We start from the raw sequence: 15,000 nt of genomic DNA on the forward strand, positions 1-15,000 counted from the left end.
GTTCGTGTGGCGTAGTTGCACACATATGTAATGGCTTGTAATCGCATAATGGTGTTTTTGATAGATGGTAGTATTATCCTTTGCGTTGTATTGTATTTGTTCGTAATGACGAAAGAGTTCAAGGGCCGATGATGATAACTGAATGTACAACATCAAGACATTCAAATAAAAGTCCAGATTCCAAGTTTCATTTCTTACAGTTTTATTTGTTGTGATAAATTCCAAATACCAATCATGATTAACTCCAAATCCAAATCAAATAGTATGGTCATAATTCAATCAGTTTTATAAATTCCAAATCCGTAAAATCAATCCAAATGTAAAGTCATTTTGCCTAAGTAACCATTTTCAATATACGTATAATATTTCTAAGTCCGTAAAATAAAGATTCTTAGTAGGATGTTAGAACTTAGGTAAGTGCAGCTCATTGTCCAGTTGAATGCAGAATAAAAGAATAGCCTAGAATCTAGCAACACTATGTTTTTCTTCTATTGTAAATTTGACCCATAATTCCATTAAAAACCACACCCCCTTGTAGTTTCGACAGTTCCCTGCCAGTCTACAATCCAACCCCTAAGAGTAAGATCAAATCATATTCAAACCCGAAACATCAATTCCTACATATCAATATTAAACCCCGCCTTTAATGATATAACATTATTTTGATAAATGTCCCTTTCACCTGTTTCAACACCCCTAAACCAATTTAAGAATGATTGATTAACTAGTACTCAACACGATAACCTGTCCAGTGATTTGGACGTAAAAACTGCCCAAACGTATCATGCACTGACCAAGTTTAACTGATATGCCTGCATTATGTACTCACTAAACCCATTTGCTGATATATAATTGACAATTTTGGCACCAATATTCTTAGATAACCTTTTGCAAGGGTTACTCTCTTACATACGGTCCTTCCGGTAAGGTGGCGTGTCGATGAAGTTGTCATGAAGTATGAATTTGCTGTCAATATCTTTGTTCAAGTGTATTTCCGTTGCAATAAGAATACTGGGACGGTGAGTTTCTATTAGTTATTCTAGTATAAACTTTTTATTTACGCTAATTAAACTACAACATTTCAGGTTAACAAACCGTGATTGTGTTTTTTGTATTTGTTCTTCCGCTATTTCTACGTTGACGCTGGGCTGATCTAAATTCTTTGTGTGTGTATTTAATTATTTTGCGTTTATAGTCGTCATTTCTGTAGGCTGCCAGGATCGGTTTAATTCATGATGAAATATGCGTGTAATAAAAGGGCGACGATTATTAGTGAGTTGTGATCAAATAGTTTAGGTAGGACTAGTCTGTGACCGACGATGGTTTCAATTGTGTGTTGTTTACGAAGACCGCCGCGAATGTCTCGTCGTGAACATTGGTAGGAACTTTACGTTGCAAATGTTGATAATATATAATGTTACGTTCTGACGATGTAAGAATGGCAATTGGATTCAATAGTCTGATGTCACGTCACCCAGCAACCAGCAGCTTGGTTCTAAACAAAGAGAATTGGTACTTTTTTATTCTTCATACTAACTAGAACTTTTCATATGTTATTTCCTAAGAATGTATATAAGTCAAAACATGATCAGATTTATAATGTTTTTCTCCTCTGATATACACTTTTATGCTCTTCGGAGAAGTATTTCATAAGGGTGTCCGCCATTGTTCCGATAGTTTAGAACCAGTTACTAAGTTACTCTGCGTCATTACGGGGGAAGTGACGTTACGACTGTTGAAGCGTATTAGTAGGGTCCCCAAAACAGCTGATAAAATCAGTTCAAGATAATAAAACGTTGCAAAAAAATGTATCCATTACGTTGAAAAGTAAAAAGTCACAATTTACTAACAAAATATAATTTCTACAAGGCAGTGTCTACGTACACGGTATTCGGGCACTTAGCCTCAGGATCTACGTACACGTTAGCTCCGGTAACTGGTTTGCCGCTACAATACAAGCAATGGATAGACCTCGTTCTGTGTGTGTGTGTGTGTGTGTGTGTGTGTGTGTTTGCGTGTGTGTGAGTGTTTTTTTAAAATCAAACAATACAACTTAGCCCATTAAAGGCGAGATTCAAGGTTACCGTGTATAAATGTGACCGTGTACGTAGATCCTGAGGCGAGGTGCCCGAATAGTAACCAAAATAATGATACCAAAATATCTGCGAAATTCCTCTTTATAACGAGGTTATACATATTTGATTGAGCCCCCCTAAAACTTTTAGTAAAAGCGAAGGGCAATTTCCAGTTTTAACTTTCTTATGAGCGGGTTGGGTCACAATTTGACTTCCACTGCTGCTGCTCACTAAAGTGCCTAAAGTTACCGTGTACGTAGACATTCCATTATTATAAATTTCCCAATGAGATTCTACAGACAGTCACACACAAATTGATATAAATTCCAGTGATAAAACGAGGGATAAACACATATATATCGCAACAATATCCAGAGCACATGATAAACGGCAGCCAAAAGGCGTGTTACATTTGAATCTCTTTATTTATACAAAAGTTAAAAAGTTTATCATTACCACTTTTACACGTATGTGTGTTACTCTCTCTCTCTCTCTCTCTCTCTCTCTCTCTCTCTCTCTCTCTCTCTCTTTCTGTCTGTGTGTGTATGGGGGGGGGGGGGGGGGTTGTATGTGTGCAGGGGTGTATGAGGAGGTGCAGGTGTGTGAGGCTTGGATCTAAGGCATAATACTCTCATTCTAATTATATTGATTAGTCATTGGTCATCAATTTATTCAAACTTTTAAAAAAAAATTGATGACAATGAAGGGGTCGCCATTACAGTTCTTTAATGCATTTTTATTTTTCTATATAAATCACAGAATATTAATTATAACAACATTTACTTAAAATTAAATCAAAATCGTGAGAAGGTTAACCTTGTTGAAAGATGAGTGGAGACAAAACCTTCGTGAATATATGGCCTAACAATAGAACATGAATTGTGAGGTCATTCTGGGTTACATGATAATGAGTTGTAATTATTAGTGTTCTGGAAATAATTAGGATCCCATGGGTTAAACGATTGAATACAACTCATTATTCATTTTCATTATGTGGTCAGCGTTTTGTATTGTGGCCAAGTGTTTTTGTTAATGTCAGGCTACTCGAGGTACGGTCGAGATTATTATTATTCATTATGTCAAGGACAAAATGACAGGAACAATAACTCTGTCTGTCACTATTTAATGTCTACTGTTAACGTCAAAGAAAGTCAGGTTTCTGTGAAGATTGAAGAAAAAAATCAGTAAAAGTAAAGCAGCATGAGAGAATTAAAGCACTAACGAAACCCATTACTTACCATAATACAAAAGGATTTATACATGTCTTTGATCGGTAAATAATTTTTATTAAACAACATTTTGGTTCCAATTGTAGTGTAAATGTTGCTGCTCGATCAATTGATATTGATGGGCATCAATGTTGTGTTTGTATGTATGAGTTGCATTGTATATTAGTGAGGCACCTGTAAAGTGCTATGCTACATCAGCATAAACGTGTCAAGGTCACAGGGAATCAACATATCGGGACCAACCACGTCTGTTCCTGGCTAGAGTCACAATTTCGTCTATGGGCATAGAATCAAGCCCATGTAGTAAAGTGCCTGCTGGTCTAGTTGTCGAGCACTTCAGGTAGGTAAAAAAAGTTCGACGCAGGAGGCGGTCTGCGTCCATGTTTTGTTTATTGATTTTACCAACGCCACTACCAAATTATCTCATTCATCTGTAATGTTTCATTCATCCTGTTTGTTGATAAAGGGGAAACCCAAAACGTTTACTCGATAAGAATTTTTTTGTGATTAAATTGAACCTTACATTCAATTTCATATTGTTATTTATTTCAATTGTCTGAGCATTCCCAAACTCACGGTGTGGCACACTCACTCGTCATTCGAGAATCGATGATTCAAGTGACTGCCATGAATTTTAATTCCGTCAGCTGCTTTTACGAATCCTTATTTTTGTTTATGTGAGATTTCTCTTTTGGCTGTATTTCAGATTTCTTTGATATTTAAGCTCTTTTAGCATTTAAAATGACGTTGGTTGACTTTTGTTTGATCAGTGTAATGAAGATTACATTGTATTAATGTGTAGAAGGCAATAAATTTCAATAATGGTGAAAATGAAACGTGTATGTCTTTAATTTGCACGTATAATTTCTCGCTTTAAACAGCCTGAGGTATGGAGTAAAGCAGAGAAAAACTGGTGGCTTATATTTCATTTTCTTTTTCTATCTCACTTGTTGTATCAAAATGAAATATTGATTCAATTCAAAACTCAACTATGTAAAGGTTTTAGTCTCATGAAATAATAACCGTAATTAAAATGTCATTCATTCAATATCTGCCATTTATACCTGATTAAATATCAAACTGATTTCTTTATTTTAAATAATACATTCTCAAACACAATCATTTAAAATGTGTCCTTAGGCATAGTTTCATAGCCTCTTGTAAGAGAAAGGAAATAAGTAGCTGTAACATTCTCCAGTATATTGTTCGACGAGACTTTTCGATTATCATGACATTATCATTGACTTACCAAGTGTGGCAGATTCAGCCCGGAATCCCTTCATCGTTGTAACAAAATCAGAATTAAATACTAATGTAATCCAGTTTGATCTTACTTCTTTATTACATGTAAAAGGATTCTTTGGAGAAGGTTGGAAACGATCCGTTAAGTTTCCTGTTAAGCGTATTTGAGGGTGTGCAAGACCGGATTTGGAGCTGAAGAAAAAATGAATTAAAATTAAGTCAACAAAGGATTATTTTTGAGGTTTTAGATATGTCAATATCACACCATGTATAGAGTCCAGGTTAAAAAGTCTATTTCAGGCCACTTGCCAATTATCATGATATCTCTCTGAAAAAAAAAACAATTAATGATTATAGTAAATGAATAATATAATAATCGTAATTGTTACCAGTTAAAACTGAAATAAATAATACTACTAATAATTGAACTAATAATAAAAATGGTAATACGAATATGATCTGATGGATCGTAATACTGACTCATTGCGAGTACAATTTAATCTACAAAATTTTAGCATATCCACAACAAACACCTTCTTCTCTTTCTTCTTCTTCTTCTTCTTCTTCTTCTTCTTCTTCTTCTTCTTCTTCTTCTTCTTCTTCTTCTTCTTTTTTTTTTTTTTTTTTTCTTCAGCTCATCTCGCACTTTACAGGGTTGCTATAATAAATGCCACATCTCCATGCATCCTGGGTCATTGCATCATCTTCCTTCAGGCCAAGTTCTTTCATATCGTCATTACCCGATCTATCCATGCAGTATCAGTTTTTTCTCTTTTCCGCTAATTGTACATCTAAAACTTTCTTTCCCACTCCAGCCCCTATAGATGTTCAAACCATTTCAATCTATTTTCTCTTTCTTATACATTCTTTACTTCACTCAACCTTTCTCACTCTATCTGTTTGTTATTTTCAGCCAAGTGACCATCTCATTCAACATGCTCATTTCGGACACCTCATCTTGTTTTTATATTGTAGCTGCTGCCTCTAATACATGCAACATTGCTGGTATTACAACAGATGTAGGTATATATTTTCCCCTTCAACTCAGCTGAAATTCTTTTGTCACACATAACTCCAGTTACCTTTTTCCAATTATTCCAGCCTGCCTCGATCGTCTTCTTAACGTCTACCTAAGTGCCTCCATCTCTTTTTACAGTTGTTCCTTGCTATTTGAATTGGTTTCTCTCTGGCAAATCCTCTCCTCCTAATTTCACTGGTGGTACTACAGCCTGCAGTCCAATGCACAAATACTCTGTTTCCGATCTGTCTACCCTTAGTCTCCTTTCCAACACCCGTCTCCAGCCCTCCAACTCTTTTCCGCCTCAGCTTTTGTATCATTTCCAATTTCTAATGTGTAAGAACTTTTCAAGAGATTTTGTCTAAGTAAAATGGAGAAAGTTATGAAGGATGGCGATCACCCCCTTCACATATATTAAGTTCTCCATAAGGAGTCATCGCCTTATATCTATAAAAACAAAGACAAGACGACAACTTAATTCATTTTTGCTACCTGGTGTTCGAATTATTAACGCGCAAATGTGATTTAAATGAAATACTATCTTTTAAAAATACACAGTTTGGACTAAAGGCCAGAGGTATGACCTATATCAATGTATAAAATTAATATATAAAGCGTTGCTATTGCTTCTTGGTTGTATATTTATACATGTTTGTAAATTTGCATATATATATATATATATATATGTATATATATATATATATATATATATATATATATATATATATATATATATATATATATATATATATATATGTATGTGTATAAATTATCGCCATAGATTCTCAACTTCGTGTTTATACATTTTTATGCATGCCACGTCTGTAAACGAATTTCCATTTTTTTGGATGAATAAAGTATATTATTATTATTATTATTATTATTATTATTATTATTATTATTATTATTATTATTATTATTATTATTATTATTATTATTATTATTATTATTATTATTATTATTATTATTATTATTATTATTATTATCATTCAAAAGTACCACGTCGTGCGCATATATAATGTTCGATGGTGCCTTATGCCGAATCTGTTGTGAGAACTTGATATCCTCAAGAAATAATACTCTATTCTTTTAGCACAATAAGGTTGGCTGTCATTTTTGTTCTGTGAGGTGGCAGATTGGCTTTTAACCTGCAAATGTAGCATGTGCATTGTATTCGTTTAGCTTAAGCTGCATTATTTCAGGTTTGCAAAACATTTTCTCCAGGATTTGAATTGTTATGGGAATAAGTCAATATGGGTGAAGTTATTTTATTTTGTCTGTCCAATCGGAAGAATAGCTTTGTTAACAAAAAATATTGTTCAGTTAACGGTTGAATTCAATCATTTTATCTGACGTTCGTTTTCATCCATTGTTATTGTGTCTGCTAAACATGAGTTGATATTGTAATGGATTCGAACATTTTATGTAAGTATTTTCAATTTAGATCAATACATTTTATCATTTATTGTATTATTATTATATTTAGATTTGAGAGATCGATATTGCATAAATAAGTTAGAGTCTAACTATCCTGACGCCCGCTGATTTGCTACCTGTCACTGGCTCTCACTTAACCTGGTTAGGTCTGTTGATTTTAATTTTAGTTTTAGGAATATAATTTGGTGTAGGCTCACTTTTTCCCACTTGTTTTTAAAATTAGCAGATTTATCTATAGACATAGATGAGTAAAATAATGAAACACTAGATAAAAACTACGACAAAATCGTCGGTTAATGAATCAAGCAAATCATCAGCAGACATTAGCTGTTGGTCTGGAAGAAGAAAATCCCCCCCCCCCCCCCCGAACTCCTTCTGTCAGTCTCCCACGACACAAAGCAGGACTCATGAACAAAATTTGCTGTTTCTGTTCCGCAAGGCTTACATGTTGATTCATCCTCATCATTTTGTGCCAATGGTGGACTATCACTGTCGCCTCCATAACCACTTCCTGATAATTTAAGCAGATTTAACCTATTTTTTACGCAAGGTCGAAGCATTGTCGAGTACATATTCATGCTGACAATTCTGTTGTTGCACTTGCCTCACAAGATGTAGGTGAAGATTTCTTGCTCCGGGGGTATACTGTTTCCGGATTAGTGGCACTGTTTATCATAAAATGTGACATATTCAACCAAATAGTGACAATGATAAACCAAATTTGCACATTTACTTTATGATACAGATCATAAATTTCAGAATAGTCTCCATTGGCAGAGTAATTTGAAAACGGATATCCTGACTACAATATGCGGCCATGACTACGGTAAGTCCATTTATCCAGTTTTATAAGCATGCCGCTGCAGCAAAGATTCTGGAGACCAAGGAAAATATTAAAAAATGGTACTCCGAGCACCGTAGATATAAATAACCAACTGCTTCATAAATTATTGTTTTACTGCCAAATTATTCTCTTAATTGTAGCAACCGGAGGGATATAATATATCACAAAACCAATGTTCATCCAGATCAGCAGCCATTCATACCCTTTAGTGTACCACATCTCAATTTTGATTCATTACATTGTGTACGTTTCTTTCCGAAAGGAGAAGAAGGTTGGGTACCAAACATAAAGTTTTCTGGAAATCGAACATGTCCGGTGAACCCATCATTATCTAATGCTTACCGGCTAATGGATAGATAAAACGTTAATGGCATCTTGCATGGAGGCCTTCTTTTATTTTATTTCTTCTTCTTCTTCTTCTTCTTCTTCTTCTTCTTCTTCTTCTTCTTCTTCTTCTTCTTCTTCTTCTTCTTCTTCTTCATTCTTCTTCATTCTTCTTCTTCTTCTTCTTCTTCTTCTTCTTCTTCTTCTTCTTCTTCTTCTTCTTCTTCTTCTTCTTCTTCTTCTTCTTCTGGAAACTTCCAATATTGTCGAGGATCACTCCACAGTTTGTAGGGTTTTACATTGTAAACTTGTTAAAACTCTGCACTTAATACTAATAAAAATTCATAGATTAAAAAAAAATACTAATTATTTTTAAAGTCACGATGTGAACTCTAGCAACCACGTTAAGGAATGTTGCCAACCGCTTTCAGCCACTTCAGCTCCCCCTTGGGATCATCGACCTTGACGCGGTGAGGGGGCTTGAGACATATCGAGGGCAAAGGTGTAAATCCCGGTTGACCGTCACGAGAGCATCCCGGGTATCGATCCTAAGCAAGCCACCTGAGCTGCTCGCCCGATATGTGACTAATGGAGATCCAACCGGGTGCCCGAATGTCCTCGTCCATCCTGGGCTCCACACTATTATGTTCATGATGATACACACTCAACAGGATTCTCAATGACGAAGCGGTCGGCCGCCTAGCCAAATACTACCGCGTTCGTGTCGCCAGGGTCGTCGGCACGGTCGAGAAATAAACGAACGTCCCAATATATCTTCAACTGGAAAAAGCAATATCGGGAATAGCGACCTGACTTATATACTATCCCTCAATATCGAGAGTCAGAGTATGACAAAAAATGAGCTTTTGTTAAAGCTACTGGATGTCCATAGCGTCGATGTTCTCCTGTTACGGGAGACCCACCTTTACTCAGGCGCGCAACCTTCCCGATTCCAGATCCGAGGCTATACGGTGGTCCAACGAGAGGACACTTTAAGGCTCAAAGGAGAGGTTAGCTAGAGGGACATCGAAGGTAAGGGTAATTGAGAGCGAAACGGACAACAAAACGGGGTGAATAGAATTTCCATGGAAGTAGGTGGACTGTGTTTTGCATAATATCTACTGGCCACCTAGAGCGACTTGGACTACACCACCAATACCTGTGGTTAGCCGTCCCTCCATTTGTCTGGGAGACTTTAATAGCCACGACCACGAATGGTGCTACCCAAACTGCAACGAGGCAGGTAGACAACTCCACTCATGGATGGACTGTAACGATCTACATCTAGTTTACGATCCTACAGCCAAGGGTACCTTCAGGGGTGCCGCCATAAGAAGGAGTATACTCCTGACCTTACCCTTGTTACGAAAGGTGCGAACGGTGTTCTAGTCACAGCGGGGGTGACAATACCGAGGGTGCAGGCTCTCTCACTCTGCAGATGGAACTTCAGGAAGGCTAACTGGGAGGAATTCAGTTCCTATATTGAGCAGGTTTCCCCTGCCATACATCCCACGTCCGAGAATATAACCAGATTTAACAGGCTGCTGGTTAAGAGTGCTCAACGCTCTATTCCACGGCGCAAATGTAAATTCTACACCCCCAGGAAGTAGCCGATATACTACTTCAGGCCCTAGCAAAAGGAAGACAGCAACGGTGGCAGGAGACCGTGGAAAGACTCGACTTCACACACTCTAGCCGCCAAGCTTGGCGTCTGATAAAGATATTGGATCGGGACCGGAATTACGCGAAGGATGCACCAGAATATGAAGCAAATACAATTGCCAAGAATATAAAGAACCTTAGCAAACGGGTCCCTAATCTAGCTTTTGAGCGCAGTGTCCGCAAGGCGTACTGTACGATTCTGGACTCGCTACCTGCGGAGGAGTCGGACTGGAATCCCCGTTCGGTCCACGAGAGGTGGGTGCGATGCATTAGCGATGTAAAGAACGGCAAAGCAGCAGGATTCGACGGCGTATATCCCGATATGGTGACGCATCTGGGCCCCAGGGCACGGGCCTGGTTGGAAGAGGCAATGTCTGACATCTTTTCAAAAAGAAAGCTCCCAAAAGTGTGGAAGCACGCATAGATAGTCGCCATCCTGAGGCCCGGAAAACCGGAGGAGGCCGACAGCTACAGACCCATACCTCTAGTGAGCTGTCTTTACAAATTGTTGTAGCCAGTTCTATTAATCCGATGGGACTCTGTCCTAGACGCTGCCCAACCACTCGAGCAGGCGGGCTTCAGGAAAGGAAGGTGCACCACGGAACAGGTCATTGCCCTTGCAGAGCATATTGAGGCAGGGTTCGAGAGAAAACAGCAAACATGTGCTGTATTTATAGACCTATCGGCGGCGTACGATACGGTCTGGTACGAAGGGTTAATGCTCAAACTTGCAAAGATAACAAGGTGCAAAAAGTTTCTCTCTTCAATATTAGGAGAAAGACAATTCCACGTCGCGCTGTAAGACGCTACGAGCAAAGTAAGGAAACTGAAGAATGGGGTCCCTCGGGGCTCTGTACTAGCGCCAAAGTTGTTTAACGTCTACATTAGTGACAACCCGAACACTTCTACCCTGAGGATAGAGAAACGCAACAGTGTTCTGAGGAAGCTGCGGGATTGACTTGGGGCGCTAGCCAAGGTGCTCTTGAGGCTGTCCGATCTGGCACTGTGCCCTTCCACCGCTCCAGTGTGGGGTAGAAACAGAAACGTTGAGAAGTTAGATGTTAAAATTCGCAAGTCAACGCACATAGTGGATGCATTGCATTACTGAAACAGCTTTTGTAATCAACAAGCCAACTCGGACAGACTTTAATTGACCATTTTGGTCTTTTGTTATTCTACAGAACCATTCTCTTTCTGGGACATTTTTCATAATCAGCTCGCTTAAGATTATTCTCATGTTCAAAATATTACCTCTGAGACGTGGTATAGAAAAACATTCTAGGATGCTGAAAGACTTGTAAAAATCCAGAAAAATCATGAAATAATTATTAACTGCTTGAACCAAAGTATTATTTGGCTGCTAGAAGCTGTGGACTGTAAAAAGTAATAATGTTATATTCATTTATGTTTACTACTACTACTACTACTACTACTACTACTACTACTACTACTACTACTACTACTACTACTACTACTACTACTATTACTACTACTACTACTACTACTACTACTACTACTACTACTACTACTACTACTGCTCCAGCTGCTGCTGTTGCTACTACTACTACTACTACTACTACTACTACTACTACTACTACTACTACTACTACTATTACGACTACTACTACTACTACTACTACTACTACTACTACTACTACTACTACTACTACTACTACTGCTCCTGCTGCTGCTGCTGCTACTACTACTACTAAGACTACTACTACTACTACTACCACTACTACTACTACTACTACTACTACTACTACTACTACTACTACTACTGCTGCTGCTCTTGCTGCTGATACTACTACTACTACTACTACTACTACTACTACTACTACTACTACTACTACTACTACTACTACTACTCCTACTACTACTAATACTACTACTACTACTACTACTACTACTACTACTACTACTACTACTACTATTTCTACTACTACTACTACTACTACTACTACTACTACTACTACTACTACTACTACTACTACTACTACTACTACTACTACTACTACTACTACTACTACTACTCCTTCTTCTTCTTCTTCTACTACTACTACTACTACTACTACTACTACTACTACTACTACTACTACTACTACTACAACTTATACTACTACTACCACTACTACTACTTCTATTACTACTTTGTATGTTTACTGATCCAATGTTTTATATTATTTTCTATTTGTACATGATTTGTACTATTTTCCCTTTGATATTTCTACGGCCTCTATTTTTGTCTACAAGGATAGGTGAAAATAAAATACCAATTGATGCATTGAAATTACATGTAAATTCTTAATAAAATCAACAAAAATGTACCATTCTTCTACTAACACTAATTGTACATAATATTGTGAACCAACTCAAAATTATCAAAATACAGTCAACATGGACTCATGTGTAGGCGAAAAAAGGAACAATGTGAAGTTGAATGTGAGATTCAATTTAATATACGAGAACAGATAAAATGGGTCTTTTCGGTTTTCCCCTTTCTTAACGAAAACAGGATGAATCAAACACTACATAAGAATGAAATAATGCGGCAGTGGCGTTGTTAAGACAATTAAACAAAAACATTGATGGGCAGGAAATTGCTCCTTTGTAGGGAAACAACATTTACATTTCATTTGTAGACAGCCAATTGGAGATTCTAAAATTGGACATGTTAATTGCATAAACTATTAAAAACAGCGATATACTTCCACATTATAATATCCTTTTATATAAAGTTTGAAGACTTAACAATTACATTGAAATCTTGAGATTGTGCATTTTTAAGTAAAGGTGATCCACATAACAAAAGTGATATCCTTATACCAAAAGGCACTAATAGTTAATTTTGATATAAATCAAGTCTACTTATGGGTTTTAACACTTGACGTATCATCCACTTCACTAATTTCCTTGAATTAACACCAACTGTATTATACAATGGAGACTTAAGAAATATGTAATCATGTAGCGTGATAAATGATCAATTAAAAACCGTAGTTACTCAGAGTTCGTGTTGTTTATTTTCGAGTGAAAGTGAAAGTGGAAGTGAGTCAGACAAAGAGAAAGATACAACATTACAACGTTACGTAATTCACACATCATCAGTGTATGTCGAGCGATGATCGCAACACACATTTGAAATTCGAATTATATTCAAAATATTGCTTTTTTTTATAGAAAACGTCCCTAAATGAAATCAAAAGTGTTTTCTCTTCATGCAATAGAGGGGTCATTAAAAGTTGGGAACCACATAACGAAACGAAATGTGATCCACATAAAGGGCAAAAATTCGTGATTTTCAAATGTCTCCATTGGGGCAGTCAAACTATTAAAGTTTATGATAATATAAACACGTCAGCTATCAAAACACTTAATTTAATTGAATTTGCCGTACACAATTCAGAGAATATTAGAAAGGAAACTCATTTGTCGAATATCAATGGACGAATAGGTGATCCAAATATACTGAGTTTGGCCATTTCTATAATTGTGGTATGTACATCATGATTATAAGATTTTTGCCTCAACCAAGTATAACCAATTTTTCTTTAAAAAAGACAAAAATTGTAATTGAACTATGCAAATTTCTGTTTTATGAGATTTTGCTTGATTGAAGAAGCTAAGAAATACAAGTGATCCACGTAACATAGAATGCACCAGTAGAAACAAAATGTAGAATACAAGACGGAATTTTCGAAAGTCAAGGCATCATTTTCTTCCCAAGAAGTTTGAGCTTTACAATAAATTGTGGCAACCTCGTCTATTTCTAATAATTTAAATGCTGATGTCATCCTATGAATACCTTTGGTCTATTTTATTTCACAAACCATTCAATAAAAGAGAAATAAATTGTATCGAATAAATATACGGTATGTACTTCAAATATGATAAAACATACATATGTAAAAATCCTAAACTTTGCATTCAATTGTCATAGATTTTCCTGACTCAGTGGTCTGGCGCACGCTTTTGCCACTTGAGATTCGATGGTTTTACTCATTGTCATGATGCTTTCTTTGTTAGCTTGTATTCACTTTTCTTATTTATTAATGTCAGACTTTTAAAAAAATCTATTAACAGTTCTATTATTTTTTTGACCTTATTTGTTTAATCATTGTTGTGAAAGTTGGATTCCATTGTTTTGATAACATTAATGACACAATAGGGAATTTGATTAGCGGAAGAGTAGCGTCCCTTGATTGGACGTCACCGGCGGAAAAGTTATTAGAGAGACGCATGCGCAAAACCATTTTGACGTTCTCTGTACGGTGACGTCCAATCAAGGGACGCTACTCTTCCGCTAATTTCATTCCCTATAAACATGTTTTGTCCTCTTTTTAAAAACATAGTGTCTAATTCTAAAATGCAGGTAGTATGGGATAAAGCAGATAAGAAATTGTCTTTTACTTGCGAAATATTTTCTTAACTGCTTTATAACACCGTGTATTGATGCTTGTTAAATCTGGCTCCAATAGAATTTTTTTTTTCATCAAATCAAATGTGTCATAAAAAAAACATACCCTGATACATGCTATTATTATAACACATTTTATCTTTATTTGCTTTACTTAGTGGTATAGAATAACGGGAAAATAGATAACAGAAATAAGGATACTTTTCAAATTATTTACTGAGACGTAAAAAGAAGAATATTAACAGAAATAACAAGATTGATAAGGACTGTAGGCAAATGGAGAACGATTAAATGGCATTTCAAACAGGGAGTGTCGAAAAATAAAATGACAGTTCAATATTTTAAGATGTGTTTTGGTTTCATTCGATTTATTATTTCATCGTGTTTCATCTCAGATTTAGTATAATCGCATAGTATTTTAAACAGTCCGTTATATAAATCGAGCTGATGTCCTCAATACCTTAAAAACGATGGTACTGATTTTATATATAAGTACTCTTCTTTTTATCAACTTCCAAACGATTAAGTATATAAAGAGGAAGCTTTTTAATTTATTTTAATGAAATATTATAATATAATATAATATAATATATGTTGATGCATATCTTAACGTCTTCGGCAATCATCTTAAATTCGTTTTGAATTCTATTTTTTACATTTGGTAAATGTAAAATTCGTTATAAATAGAGCTAGAACCGTAACCATTTCCCTGTGGGATACATCTTTTTACAGTTTAAAACCTGGTGCAGCCG

The 15,000-nt window shown here is 36.1% G+C and overlaps 1 protein-coding gene across 1 annotated transcript in view; it reads right to left on the reverse strand.

Annotated features, from left to right (window-relative positions):
- Positions 1-15,000, reverse strand: part of LOC144966050 (uncharacterized) — a gene marked incomplete in the record, with an annotated part of 59,877 nt that overhangs the window by 28,860 nt on the left and 16,017 nt on the right. The window contains 1 exon segment of the mRNA XM_078902059.1: positions 4,554-4,738. Within this exon segment, the coding sequence (XP_078758185.1) occupies positions 4,554-4,738 (185 nt within the window).

Source organism: Berghia stephanieae, chromosome 2, assembly GCF_034508935.2.
Source record: "Berghia stephanieae isolate SIO BIC M18660-M18661 chromosome 2, UCSD_Bste_1.3, whole genome shotgun sequence".
Classification (NCBI taxonomy): domain Eukaryota; kingdom Metazoa; phylum Mollusca; class Gastropoda; order Nudibranchia; family Aeolidiidae; genus Berghia; species Berghia stephanieae.